At 45.6% G+C, this 14,531-nt stretch overlaps 1 protein-coding gene across 1 annotated transcript; it reads right to left on the bottom strand.

Moving 5' to 3' along the window:
• Positions 1-1,138: 1,138 nt before the first annotated feature.
• LOC119314709 (disease resistance protein RGA2-like) lies at positions 1,139-5,599 on the bottom strand. The gene is made up of 4 exons (XM_037589410.1): positions 5,475-5,599; positions 4,424-5,352; positions 1,531-3,983; positions 1,139-1,392 (listed from the first exon to the last, which is right to left on the bottom strand). The coding sequence occupies exons 2-4, from the start codon at positions 5,321-5,323 to the stop codon at positions 1,368-1,370; spliced, it is 3,378 nt and encodes a 1,125-aa protein (XP_037445307.1). The 5' UTR covers positions 5,324-5,352; positions 5,475-5,599; the 3' UTR covers positions 1,139-1,367.
• Between the last annotated feature and the right edge of the window lie 8,932 nt (positions 5,600-14,531).

Here is a 14,531-nt window from a genome sequence, read left to right as displayed (position 1 = left end):
TTCATGAACGCCTAGAGCGTGTAGTGGTCGGTATTGATGCCCACGATTTGACCGGACAGCAGGGCGGCACAAACGAATGCGACCTCTCACTCTAGGCATTGAAGCAGCATGCCGGCCGGGAGAGCACCACCTGCTGCTCGCCCGCCTGAACACGCCTCTTCACCACGTTCAACACTGCCCGCCTTTGATTCCTCCATTAAAAGCCTGTCATTAAACACAGTGTTCGCGAGCAGTCTGCTATTAAACACAACACCAGTTGGCTCTGGCTGTCCCCCTGCTATTTAAACTATGCTAGACACTGGGCAAATATCGCATCACACTCCGTTCCCATCTCCATGTTGCACACCATTTTCTCCACAAGCTCCATGGTATCCGGCCAGAAGGAAGCTCATTTCTCAGGCCTACAAGCTGGCAGGGTGGCGCATCGAGCCCGTCGGATACGAGCCAGGCAACTATCTGCTACGCCTCCGTCAATGGTCCAGGGGGCTGCAGGCCAGCTCGCGGAGGTTCAATCTCCAAGCTGGCGCGTCGTTTGACACGCCGCTCCAAGCCAGCTCGGCGATGATTGTCATTCAACTAACAAAAAAGGGATTTGTTTCTTTAAAAGGAAAATGGAATACCAACAGCACATCGTTGTGAAAAAATCACTCGAAGATGCAATGGACTAAAACTAAACGCTGCAGCCATCTGCTCTGCTTATGTCTGTCACTATCACAAATTAGATGGTTAAACATGAGCAGAAATCCATCAAGACAAAACTCATCAACAGACTGTGGAAACACCTTGTAGCAGTGATAGGCGAAAGCCGATGAATACTCCAATTCCATCACACTGAATAGTAGTACTACTACTAGTCAGAAATCAAATTAAACACTATGACCATCTTACTTCTGCAAAGAAGTCCTCATAAGTTTTCTTCTTATTCAAGCCCAGGAATTATTAATTGAGCGATGTAGATATACAGAGCCAACATCCGTCAAGAAATTGACGATATGCCCAGCAGTACTGTTCCTCCTCTAACAAAAATAACTTTATTGCAAACATACAGGCATGCGAAGACTTGGCCATATCACTTTGCAAACAAGGAGAAAAGCTTGACGTTGTTGACAGACATGACGATAACAAGCTCAAAAGAGCATAAGCAACATAGCACATTATCCATTACATAGCACACTGAATAAATACCAGTAATCAAAGTCGACAGCCACTGCCAACATTATTACAAAACAGGTTTAGGCACTCAAATAATCCGTTCTACTAAGAAACCACAGCAAGCAAAGTAGCAGAAATAACGAAATCTAACGCAAAAGCAGCGGAGCTTTTGAACCAATTGTCTTATGGTGCCGCGCTTAATTGATGCAAGACCATCAGACATCGTCGTAGACTGCCTTCCTGAAACGTCAATTTGCACCATATGAGCAGAGTTTAGAAGCAGATCATCAATTACATACACAAGCAATTTTTACAGTTTATACACAGATACAAATTGAAAAGAAAAAAACAAGGCAGAGAAGGAGATTACAGTCTTACTTGAGCCAGCCATTAAATGTTTTTCTAGGGATGTGCTCAATCTTTTGCCAGTTTGGATGTCCCACTGTTTGACAGGACTTTATCAACTCATGATTGCAGGACCTAAGATGAAACTCCTCAATAGACTGGGGCAGTGTTGGAAGCCACTGGACATTGCTGTAACGACGACAGAAATAAATAAAAAGTTCTTTGAGCGATATGAGGTGCTCCAAGTTGCCTGGTAAGGTGTCCCAGCTGAAGCTGGTAAGCCATAGCACACGAAGATGAATGAAAGCCACGAGCTCCGGACCAGGTCCCGGTTGTTTCCATCCAGATAATTCAAGTCTTTGCAGGTTATTGGGGCCACCGTTCTCCTTACGCACCATCCAATATGGGTACCTCGAACCATTGTAACCACCAATTTCTAGTGTTTCAAGCCCAGTGGGAGGACACAGGCCCTCAAGTACTTCTGCTTGGACTTCGGGGCTGCACCTTGTGTCATCACCATCCCATTCCAGTACCAGTGTCGCGATCCCTTCCTTGGCAGTTAGATTGGCTTCAAGAGCTTCCTCCTTGCTTTTAACATTCTCAAGCCCACTGATCTTCAATTTGCCGCGAAGCTTGTTCAGGTCCCTTAGCTGATTTACCTCATAACCGTTTTCATTCCTTACTATGAAGTATGACAATGTTTGCAGTGAGGTCAGCTTGCCTACGTTAGGAAAGTTCATGCACTTCCAGATTATGTGCTGCAGGTTGAGAAGATCAAGAGAGGTAAACTCCACTTTTTCACTGGCACCAAGATTTAGCAGCCGGAGATGGTGAAGTTTAGTTAGTGCGGCTGGAAAAACAACCGTACATGGACCCTCTGTCCGGAAAGCAAGATGGCGTAGATGCTTTAACATACAAATAGACTCTGGGAAGAAGAACTTATTGGGTTCCCCGGTTCTACCAGCTCTGTAAGAAACATTCAGTACCCGCAACTTTGGCAGCCTCATGCAAATTTTCTCAATAACTTTTTCCTCAACTTGTATATCCTTTCCAACATCATAAATAATGAGAGTGCGTAAATATTTCAACCCAAGGATCTTCTTGGTAATCAATTCTTCATCATAATTTTGAACTACAAGATGGCAGACATCTTGAGGGATGGATCCTTTCCAACCTTCTCCCATCTGGCTCCTTTCATTCTCAACTCTGAAGTAATCACTTCCAGCCACATTTTCCAATAAATCATGCAAAAGATCATGAATTCTAAAGAGCTCAGTGCCAGAACTTGAACAAACTCCTTCCGGTTGCATAAATGAGCATGACACTAACTCTTGAATGTAGCGCTCAGCGACATTTTCCATATCCTCTGTTTCAGAACTGGTCTTTATAAAGCCTTGTGCAATCCATAAGCGAACTAAATTGTTCTTATGCAACTTGGTTCTCCGGGGGAAAATATTGCAGAATTCAAAGCATCGCTTGATGTCCGGATTAAGAGGCTGATAGCTCCACCAAAGAGCATCCATAGTGTTATTCAACTTGCCTTGGTTTGCAGTATTTTTCCAAAAATTGATACCTTCGCTTGCCCCAAGTCGCCCGGCTACTGCGACTGCTGCAATAGGTGATTGGTGTAGCTTTTGTGCAATCACCCTCCCAACTCGTGAAAATTCTTCTTTATTAGGCACATCTCTACCACCCAGTGCATAATGCATAAACATGTTGAAGTATTCATCCTCATCCAAATCAGGCATTTCAATCAGCACATCAGCCGACAGAGCTCCAGCTGCAAGTTTTGTTCGAGCTGTCACCAAGATTTTGCTTCCTTTCATCCCAACATCGAGTACAGATTTTAGTTCCCTTAGTTGTGGGTTGTTCGTGTTCTTCACCCAGACATCATCCAATATCAAGAAGTAACGTTTGCCGGATAATGCTTTCTTCAGCTTTGCTTTTAGACCCCCATGATCAGAAATATTGGGAGACACTTTGGTACATTTTCTTCTTTTCTTTTTTTTTGCAAATGAATCTTTGGTACTATCTTTGGTAACATCTTCCAGCATTTCTTGAAATATAACATCCACACTAGATGTTTCAGACACATGAATGCACATGATGGTGTCAAAAAGTTTCTTCTTGCATTCCTTCTTTATGTAATCTTTAATATAACTTGCAAAGGTAGACTTTCCAGACCCCGCAACACCATATATGCCAATCACAGAGTAACATAGACTACTAGCCGAGATTGGTGCCTCACGGAGCTTTGTCATGATATCGTCACGCAAAGTTTCTAGACCAAATACCTTCCGACTTCTAGAAGCTCTAGCAGGGATCCTATACTTGTTGGCCATCTCAACCAGTGTGCTCTTGCTTTCTTCATGCAAGAGTGGTGAATTCTTCAGTTGACTGACGATTCCTTCAATATCCTCTATTCTTTTCGTCAAGTTCCGTCTTGAGATGGCAGAAAGGACAAAATCAAACGCAGTGGCATTATCCTGCAAGAAAATAAATGTATCTTTTATATCAATGGAAGTTAGGTGACTACTAGAATGCATAACAAACAAGAGATCACAAGTGGGGGAAAGTGTCCAGGAACAAGAAATACAAAAATCATTGGTAGAACAAAACTGGGCATTGGGAGAAATGAACATGTAAAGGTTGGTTCAGACGATAATAGTGGATCATGCATATATAATTATATTTCCAGACCTATGCATACACATTCACTGTTCATTTATGTGGACCAAATCATACAGGCAGGTATATGTCTATCATATATACCGTAGAAACGGTGTAGGTGAGTTCCGTACAGAAAAGCCATATGAGTTACTTTGTCCCCATGTTACAAATAATGCAATTTAATCTTTAATTTTTTACACCTGTGCATAGAAGGCATAAATATGAGATGAGGGGTGGGTGGTGAAACTGGGTATACCTGGTGACTTGTGATGCCAACTATGCAATAGGACCAGTCTCTGTAAAAGCGTGCAATCTCAATGGCATGAACTAACCAGTAGAAGATGGATCTACAACATTTCTTCAAGAGTCCCAACGAGCTCCTCCACCAGCAAGAGAGCGAGCGCCCCGAGGAATTTGAGGCTGCAGTCAACGGGACTGATAACTTATCTGAGATGGTCACTGGAACCTCCAGAGCTGATTCATTTGAGGCGGCAGCATTGGTCTGGTGGGGGTGCACAACAGTCACCGGAAGTATATCCTTTTGCCCACGCGACAAGATCTTCAACACCCACTGCAACAGCGGAGCTGGTCCGGCCGGGACCATGTTGAAGCGCCCAATCCACATGCAGCTCATGTTCAAGCGAGCAATGCAGGTGGACATAGCAGTGGCAGTCGCCTGAAGTGCATGCTCTAACCAACGCAAGTAGATCTTCCATGCTGCCCACTGTAATGGCCAGGCCGATCCAGTCCACTCGCGGCTGCTTTTGAAGGCAGCAACGCGGGCGGCCACAATGGGGTAGAGGCATTGTGGGAACCTGTTGCGGTAGAGATCGATCTCCCGCTTGTCATCGAAGATGTCGTCTACCTCCTCCCAAGCGTGCCTCAGACGTGTGGCCATCTTGTGGAGGATGGACTTGGACTCGTCGGATACATCTTCCCTCTGCATCATCCTCTTCTGATCTACGGCATGCAGCGTCCGCTGCAGCTCCGGGATGATACGGATCTCCAGATCCATGAGCTTGTGCAACACGTAGTTGTCGTCGAAACCGAGGAAGGCAATGATCTTGGCCAGGAGCAAGGTGATGATGGGCGTCACAAACCAGCCGACCACGGTTATGACCGCAGCAACATCCCATTTCAATCCACCGGCGGCCATGGATTTGTTGGGAGGGTCTTTGATTTGTGCTGCGACAGAAGTACGTACGTAGTGAGTGAGTGAGTGAGTGAAGGGGGACATTTTTGTACCATACCAGATGCGTAGAAACATAGAGAGAAGAACGGCTTGGAAAGAGGTGGCCTTTGGTTACCTAGCTTGTTGTTGTTGATGTAGCTCCTCAGAAGCCGACGTCGGGCGTCGCCATCCGGCCGTGGTGGAGGGCACGCCGGCGGAGAGGGCCTGGCTGGTGTTTAGGCGCTCGCGCCGGAGCTGGGGCTCTCGTTTTGGGGCGTGAGAGTGCAAGCAGATCCAAAAGCTAGCGGGGTCTGCACTCATAGGAGTGAGCCTAGCACTACCTCGTACTCCTCGACGACTGTGCCCTATGAAGATGCGAGCGTCGGCAACCCGTGCAGTACTAAGGCCCTGCATAACGCAATCATTTTGTCTAGGCATATGCCAAGACCAGCTCACGAACCACGCTCAACCAAGACTTGGCCAGTGGTGGCGCCAGGATCTAAGAGCAACTCCAACCGGACGATCAATATCCGTCTTTATATCGTATTGCTCAACGACGTGAGGTGTTCGTGGCAACAGTATTTCATTCTATCCCCCTTAATATTCAGTTTAGACGGTCGCTAGCGGGCAAAGTTTGGCTCCATTTGGTTAGGAGACTAATGGAGGTTCAACTTTCTGACCAACCTGATGAATTACGCTGGAAGTTGACTAGGTCTGGAGTATTTACAGTTAGGTCAATGTATTATTGATGTTATCAATTCGAACTCCATTCCAACTTCCAAGAATGTCTGGGATGTCAAACTTTCTTTGAAAATAAAAGTGTTTATGTGGTTTGTCCATAAACAAGTTATTCTAACAAAGGACAACTTAATAAAGCGTAATTGGACAGGACCTACTAGGTGTAGTTTCTATGATCGGGATGAGACAATTAAGCATCTCTTTTTTGATTGCCCGTTGGCCAAGGTCCTTTGGCAGACGGTCCACATTGCTTTTAATATTACTCCACCGACTACTGTTAATGCTTTATTTGGGACTTGGCTTAATGGGATTGAGTCTACCTTAGCAAGACATATTCGGGTTGGAGTCTGCGCTTTGCTGTGGACCATCTGGCTTTGCAGAAATGATTTGGTTTTTAACAGAACATCACGGATTCATTTTTTGCAGGTTATTTTCCGAGCTACGGCAGTGATCCGTTCGTGGTCGCTACTCACTCCGATGGAGGCCAGGGAGCATTTCGTTACTGGGTCTATCCGTTGGGAGATGGTAGCTCGGGATATCTTCAACCGGTTTGGATGGCGCTCATGTAATAGGATAGGCAATTAGTTTACCTACCTTGTTTAGCCAGCCGGTTGTGGCATCTTTTCCTGGCTAGTTTGTGTATCTAGCCTTTTGCGCTCTGTGTGGGCTGCTTTTTTCCTTCTTTAAGTTTGAGACTTTGGAACTTTGTTGGCACAATTTGTTTCTTGGTCAATAAGATGGCCGTATGCATCACTCTTAATGCAGAGGCCGGGGAGCTCCACCTTTTCGGAAAAAAAAAAACCGGCGATCAAACGGACGCCTGCTTTGCCAGAGCTTTGTCCATTTGGTTCGGCCCAGTGGACAACCATATATGTTTTCACGTTTGGATCGGCGCATGCTTCCAACGCTGGCCCGACCAACTTCCTTGAGTAAGCGACTGAAAATATTTTAATACTTAAAATATTAATTAAACATAAATGCCGGCCATGAAGGCCGGCGTGAGTCCATAATGCATGAATTAAAACATTTAATAAAACAGAAAAATGAGGAGGAGGCGCGCGCTGCCCCAGGCGTCCTCATTTCCTAGTCGTTCCCCATGAGGTCGGCGAGCATCGGCGTCGGGCCAGCCCACGGGAACGCGTCTCACAGGCCATGCCTCTGTCCTCCGGCGCAGGATGGACCGCCGCCGGCTAGGCGGCTCCGGCGTCGGCAGCTCCGCTGCGGGCACGACATTCCTTCTCCTCCGTCTCACGATGCTCCTTCTCCGCGTCGCGCTCGTACTGCATGAGGCGCTCGCCATTGGCACGCTCCTTCGCCAGCGCATTGCTTTCACTACTCGAGGTAGAGATGCTCATGCGCCAGTGTCGCGCCAAGCCAGATGTTGAGTGCACGGACCAACTCGCGCAGAACCCCGGTCTACGCGTACTGCTCTGTCATAGCAGGGGGTGTCTCATCCTTCACAAGGGACGGCGGGGTTGCTGGAAATATGCCATCAAGGCAATAATATTTGTATTAAACAATTTCTTTATTCATAATTTAGAGTGGTGTAACTGCTATGATCCTGAAATATGCGATTCAATGGAAAACCCATATCCACGTGCAGAATGATAAACGGTAAACGGGTTCCCGGTCCCGACTCTAAAACTGGCTCAAGTGTTGTTGGTGATCACGTTTCCAGATCTTAGGATATCATCGTTAAGCGTAACAATAGTCCTAAACCAACATTGAATGTATGACGTTAGACAAACAATCATATTGAATTGTCCCAAACTTGTATGTTATACTTTATGATTATATCATCTGAAATCATATGTTATAACACGGAGTGTTAGCATGTGTTTTAGTTCCATAGACCATGAGAGTGTCTTGGTACTTCCTACCAAACGGTGGACTTTGGGGTTGCTCAAACGACATCTGTAACAAGGTGATCATAACGGCAACTTTCAGGCTCACCGAAAAGATTGGCAAGTGACTGGACTGCTCAAGACTGGGATTTGCTCCTCCGACGATGAAGAGATAGTCTTAGGGCCTACTCGGTGTGACGGCATCCATCATCGTCTATTCAGACACAGGTGACTACGTCATGGGAATACTGAAACACATTAACGAGAAAGAACAATAAAACCGGTAACAGAAGCAATGATATAATGGGAATGGTGATGACTCAAGAGGATACCGATGCACATCAGGTTTTATAAAGTATCGCGAAGCAAAGGGAACATCACATGATAACCAAATATTCACTCGAATATCATTCGTGTAATCATTGGGACCGATATGGATGTCTACGGCTCCGCTAGCGGTCATTGATCGTAGGGGTTTCATTCATGTCTATGATATACCGAACCTACGGGGTCACAGGCTTAATGTAACCACGTTTTGCTAAGGTTAGTAGCACAGGAGTGATGAGAATATATTTGTACAATTGTTTCATTAATATCCAAAATAGTTCCAAGAGGTTCCAGAAGCATTTCGAGGTCACCGAAAGGGTTTCGGTGAATATCGGGTAATACCGGGTAAGAGGCGCACCCCCTTTCCTTGTGTGGAGGGGGGGGGGGCGAATTGGACAAGGGGAGGGAGTCCAACTACCTCTCCCTAGGACGGCGGCCCAGGGGGGACTTTCCCCCGTTGGTGGCTGCCCTGTCCTCCTCCAACCTATATATACTAGAGGATTTCTCCCTATTGGATAATACAAGTTTTGGAGCTAGCCCTATCAATCTCTGATCCTCATAATTAGAAGCCCAGTGTGGTTCTAAACTCATCCCTCTAATTATCCATCGAAGATTAGCTCTGGATGGCGAAGCGCTGCCGGCTCGTGAAGACCGTACGCTTGCAAGAAAGTAGAGAGGTCGTGCTTTCGATCTTCCGTTCGAGGGATAGTTCGAGGTACTCTAAGTACAATCTACACCGACTTGTCTACTTCCACTGCACTCCGTAGTTGGTAACCATCGTTGATCTCAACCCGTTATGCATCTTCATATTGTTCCTTGGTGATTGTAGGGCATTTTTTTTTGTTTTCTACTACGTTTTCCAACAGGGGCCGGTGGAAGGATGCAGTCTCCGGCCGGGGAAAGGACGATGGCCTCCGCCAGCGGCGCCTGGAACGTCGTCTCCTCCTCCTCCGCCTTGCGCCGCTCCTCATCGATGTTGTTCTGCATGGAGGCTGCCGGCGACACCTGGTAGGCCCCCCAGTGTCACCAGTAAAGTTTAGAGGAAAGCCTATTTCAAATGGGGAAGAGGCGGAGTCTTTACGAGGAGAAGATGGGTGTCCTCCGTAGTGCACTCAGGCCAACTACAACCGCACAATCGCAAATGGTCTGGCCATGTCTATTTGGGGCTAAACGAACGCAAAACATGACCAAACGCGTAGAAGCAAATAGACAAACGTCCGTTTTTTGAGCGGTTTCGACCAATTCCTAGCACAAATTTGGGCCGCGTTTGCGTCATGGTGGATAGCACGCACACAGGCGGGACGCGCATCTTTGTCCTCCCCTAGCCCGTTCGTCAGTGCCACAGATGCCCCTTGTCTGTTCCTCTGCCCCTCTCTCCGCCCACCACCATCGCCGCCGCCACCTGTCGCCATCCATTTTCCCGGCCGCCTACCTCGCTCTCTAGCTGGGCCACCCAAACAACGACCACGCCATGCCATAGACGTCCCACATCCGCGTCTTGAAGGAATTTTGCCAACATTCATGGCTGTAGCCGGTGCGAGAGAAGCTATGGCCGCCGCCAATGCCCAACGACCCCAACACTGACAAGCTAGGCACTATAGGGCCGCAGGGTGCGCCCGCCAATGCTAACCTTAACTGTTGCATGTGTGATAGTAGCTCAAGTTTCTCTTCCTGGCCACGTCTCCACCACGACCGCAAGGTGTTCGACACTTTGCTCACAAGGTAACATGGATAGTGGGGATGAGTATTTTTTCGTTCATCGGATGACGAAGATCTTGTGGTGGCTGCATTGGTCATCAATGACCACATTGCTATGCAGCCGCCTCCGCATAGGGGATCAATCCTGGGTCATGCTCTGGCCTTGAACCACAATAGGGAGAGTGTCCACGCCCTGCTCTATGCCGCTTACTTCGAGAATGGCCGGCTCTACAAACCACATCAACTCCGCTGCCGCTTCTGCATGGCGAGACATGTGTTCAATCATTTTGCGGGGAGGGGGGGGGGGAAGTGGTAGCATATGGCCCGTACTTTGAGTGCAAAGAGGATCGATGCCCTTGGCAAGATTTGCTTCTCCTCTAATCCAAAAAGCACTGCAGCTATTCACATGCTTGCTTGTGGATGAGTACGTTCGTATGAGTGAGTCCACATGCCTCCTATCAATGTAGAATTTCCGCAAAGCTGTGATGGCAATGTTTGACCCTAAGTACCTGAGGGAGCCAACTGCCACTGATACAGAAAGGTTGTTGGCGATCAATGTTGAGAGTGGCTTTCTGGCCATGCATGATAGTATAGATTGTATGCATTGGTAGTGGAAGACTATCCACTTGCTTGGCAGGGGCAGTACAAGAGGCACGTGAAATGTGTCACTGTCATACTAGAAGCGGTGGATTCACAAGATCTGTGGATATGGCATTCTTTCTTTGGCATGGGTTGTCTCATAATGATATCAATGTGCTCCAGCGTTCTTCAGTGTTCGCAAGGCTTGCAGAAGGCCACTCTTAAGAGGTTGACTTTGAGAACAATGACCACAATTACTAGAAGGGATACTACCTAGCTGATGGTATCCATCATCAATGGTCAACTCTTGTGAAAATAATACCGAATTCGTAAGGAGAGAAGAGAGTAGCAGGAGGGATGTGGAGTGTGATTTTTGTGTGCTTCAATCCCGATGGGGTATCTTTCGATACCCCGCACTGACATGGAGCACCCAGAAGTTTCGGGAGGTGATGATTGCTTGTGTAATCATGCACAATATAATCGTGGAGGATGAGCGTGATGATAGCATCTACGACCAAGGGTTCAATTTTCAAGGTGATAATGTTGAGCATGAGCACTAAGAACTTGCAACCTATGAATAGTTTGCCCAAATTTATCATGAAATGCGTGATTGACATACTCATATGCAATTCTAGGATGACTTGATTGAGCCCATGTGGACTCGCATTGCCAACCGGTAGATGCATCGGTTTATGTAATTTCCATCTATTCTAGGCAATTACAATTGGGTTGTAAAATTATTTGTTATTTTTATTTGGGCGTGGAACTATTTGTTTGTGTTTTTACTTGGACATGGAACTGTTTATACCATTTGATTTATTTGCATACGCTAGCGCCTTCAAACGGTCGTGTCGGACCAGATGCGTTGGTGCTTTGTGCGCACGACCAACGGATTCAGAAAAATGACCGGACATTATCCCATTGCCATATCCAGACAGACAAATCTAGATAAAATAGACGTCCGTTTGGGTGATGCGTTGGAGTTGGCCCCAGAAAAATCGGCAGTAACTACTGCACGTCAGCTTTGCAGAACAAGTGGCGCTGCAGTAAAAGACGAAAACCTTGAACCCTTTTTACTATGCGTGATGTTTCCCCGGCCTCACATGCATCAGCGCACTTTATCTTTGGGAGAGTCACGAGTTCTGATACTCTGTCGAGGCATCAGCGATCTAGTGCTGGGCATGGGAGTACTACTTGTGATGATGCGTGGTTTTCTTCATTATTGTTCTGACCCACCCACTTCAAAATGTTGCGTGTGTGACTCTGCTGTGCATACGTAGTGGGCGAAGAGCAAACGGGCGGTAGCTTACATTTATGGTAGGTGGGGAAGTTTTGGTCATTGGAGTATATTCCACAACTCTATTCTGGTGGTAAGTTCAGTTCAAAGAAAAACAAATAGTGCGCTATATAAAATAATGCCACCCCATAAAATATGCTATTTGCATGGATGCGTTTTGGCTTTCGAAAGCATTTGCATCCGTATGAACAGTAAAATAAAATAAAGTAAAAATATGGATTTTTCTTATAGATGTTCATGTTAGTGTCGTAAGCATGCTTAGCAATTTTCATGCGAAATGGAGCAACAATGATTCGTCCATGAGGAAAAAAAAATTGGATGTGACATTTTGGGGTAACAATTGATGTTCATGAAAAAAGTTTTTTTTGCATAGGCCAAAATGCTTAACTTTTTGCCTAAAAATTTATAGGTAGCATTTGGATGTGACAAAGAACACATAAAAATTTTGTTGGGATTTTTTGGCATTAAAAAAAATCATTTTCCGCATGCAGGAGCACGTGCTGCCAGGAGCCCAATTGCATTTCCGGCTATAGCGTACTATTAGCGAGACGTTATACACCGATTTATTTAGCAAGACAATTTTTTATAGTGCGCTATGTTTTTTAGTGGTTCAGTTACTGTATACAATAACTTTGTTTCCCGTGCATCCTCACTTGTTCGATGCTGCCACAGCTTCTCATTTCGTAGGAATATAGAACCATTGCAGCGGCTGACTAAGTGTGCGTTGTGTTGTTAACATGATAACGAAAAGAGAAAGGTGTAACAGCTCCTGGTGCCTAGGCACCCTCTATGAATAATAAAATTAAAAATAGAAAAAAAATGCAACATCAAAGATGGTTAAACTGTGTAGGTTCTTGTAAGTTTTCGTGCTAAAATATCAAGTAGAGAAAGGTGTATAAACGAGTTTCGAATTTCAGTGCTAAAAGTGCTCAAAACTACAAACACTAAAATCTTTTTCATGTGTAAAGGTCCTGGAATGTTTTTCTGACATGAAAACTTGCAAGAACCTACAAAGTTTGATCATCTTTGATGTTGCAAGGTTTCAGTTTTTATATTTTATTTTCTAATTTTTTTTATATTACTGTACATAGAGGGTACCTATAGGCACCCGAGAGCTGAAAATCCGCTCTCTAACGAAAAAAAATCTTTGAAAGGATGGAACGCATCTTATTTCCTTCCAGTGATAGAAAAATATAACAGATCTTTCATCAGGCCACTGAACTGAATTCATCCACCAAAATCTTCTCGGCATTTAGCTACCTCATTCATGTCAAAGGATTGGTTGTTTAAGCAAATGGGGAATTACACTTACAGCATGAGCAAAAATTCCAAAAAAGAAATATCTTACAATATAAAACGGATACAGAAAGACTGGGTGCTGCTATATATGCAGGGTGTTGTGCAGCAGCAGAAAAACATGCACGCCAAGGCCATCATCTGAATAAGCCTTCACATTCTCCAGTGAGCTTGACCTTTGTGCTGCGCGTCGACCCCAACGTCACCTTCGACGGCGGCACCACAATTAGCTTCGGTGACCTGCTGGACTCAGCAACCATGAGGGCAGGAAGTCATGGCTGGAGCTGCCTGCAAACCGAACCGGTGGTAAGATGATGGCTTGTCTTGAAGAGTTGCCTCATGCATGCGGACACCCCACCCCTCTTGAGTCTTGAGTACAATCGCTTAATGCAGCGTCTGTTTGTTGTGATTTGGTTAAGTATGTGTTAAAATACATACACCCAAGACCCAACTCAACTTTAATATACATGCATATTAGCTGTGCCTACAGAAAACTTTGATCGTCAGTTACGGAGGCATTACAAAGTTAACAACAAGCGGGATTACTGTCATGGGTTTTGTTAGATGTTATCCATGTATATTTGTGCCACTTGGAGAGCAGTGAAGGGATGACATAAGGGAATAAAGTGTCCATATTTGCCAAACTTATCAATGACCACCAGGATTGTGTCAAAGTTTTTCCTCTTGGGAAGGCCTCCAATAAAATCCATACTGACCATGTTCCAAGCTTCTCTAGGAATGGGCAATGGGCTCAGTAATCCTGGTTTCTTAATATGCTCAGATTTTGCCTGTTTGCACACCACACATGCTTGCACATACGCTTGGATGTCCTGTTTCATCGCTGGCCATGCAAACAATCCTTTGATGCGCTGGTAAGTGCCTTGAAATTCAGAGTGACCTCCCACTCCACTATCATGCAACGAAAGCATAATAGCTTGATGGGGTTCTTTGTTGTGACCCAACCAAATCATATCCTTGTATCTTATAACCCCTTGATGCAGAGAGTAACCCTTTTCATTAGATCCAGTAAGGGCCAATTCTTGCAGTAACTCTTTGTTTGCATCATACTGTTGGTATCTTTCTGTCACAACTGCTAACCACTTGGGTGTGCAGAAAAAAAGGGCATACAACTCCATTGGGGCAGGAGATCGGGAAAGAGCATCGGCAGCAACATTATCCATACCTTATCTCTAGACAATGTTATATTGTAGGCCTAGTAATTTAAGAAAAGCTTTTTGCTGCATGGTACCACTGAATTTTTTGCTCCTGTAGATGTGTTAAGCTTTGATGATCTTTGGAAATGGTGAAAGGCGCAGGCTGCAAGTAGGGTTTCCATTTCTCCATAGCCAGCGGTACTGCCAAGCACTCTTTTTCATGCGTGGGCAGAGCCTTAGACTTATGGCCCAAAGCTTTG

Source organism: Triticum dicoccoides, chromosome 1B (genome assembly GCF_002162155.2).
Source record: "Triticum dicoccoides isolate Atlit2015 ecotype Zavitan chromosome 1B, WEW_v2.0, whole genome shotgun sequence".
Taxonomy (NCBI): Eukaryota; Viridiplantae; Streptophyta; class Magnoliopsida; order Poales; family Poaceae; genus Triticum; species Triticum dicoccoides.
This window is presented reverse-complemented; position numbering and strand designations above follow the sequence as displayed.

Bases quoted from the DNA above. Each gene is read 5' to 3' on its own strand.
- LOC119314709 (XM_037589410.1), bottom strand. From the start codon at position 5,323: ATGGCCGCCGGTGGATTGAAATGGGATGTTGCTGCGGTCATAACCGTG. The intron at 3,984-4,423 runs GTATACCCAGTT...ATTTTCTTGCAG, and splicing joins TTGGCATCACAAGTCACCAG to GATAATGCCACTGCGTTTGA. The intron at 1,393-1,530 runs GTAAGACTGTAA...TTGACGTTTCAG, and splicing joins ACATTTAATGGCTGGCTCAA to GAAGGCAGTCTACGACGATG.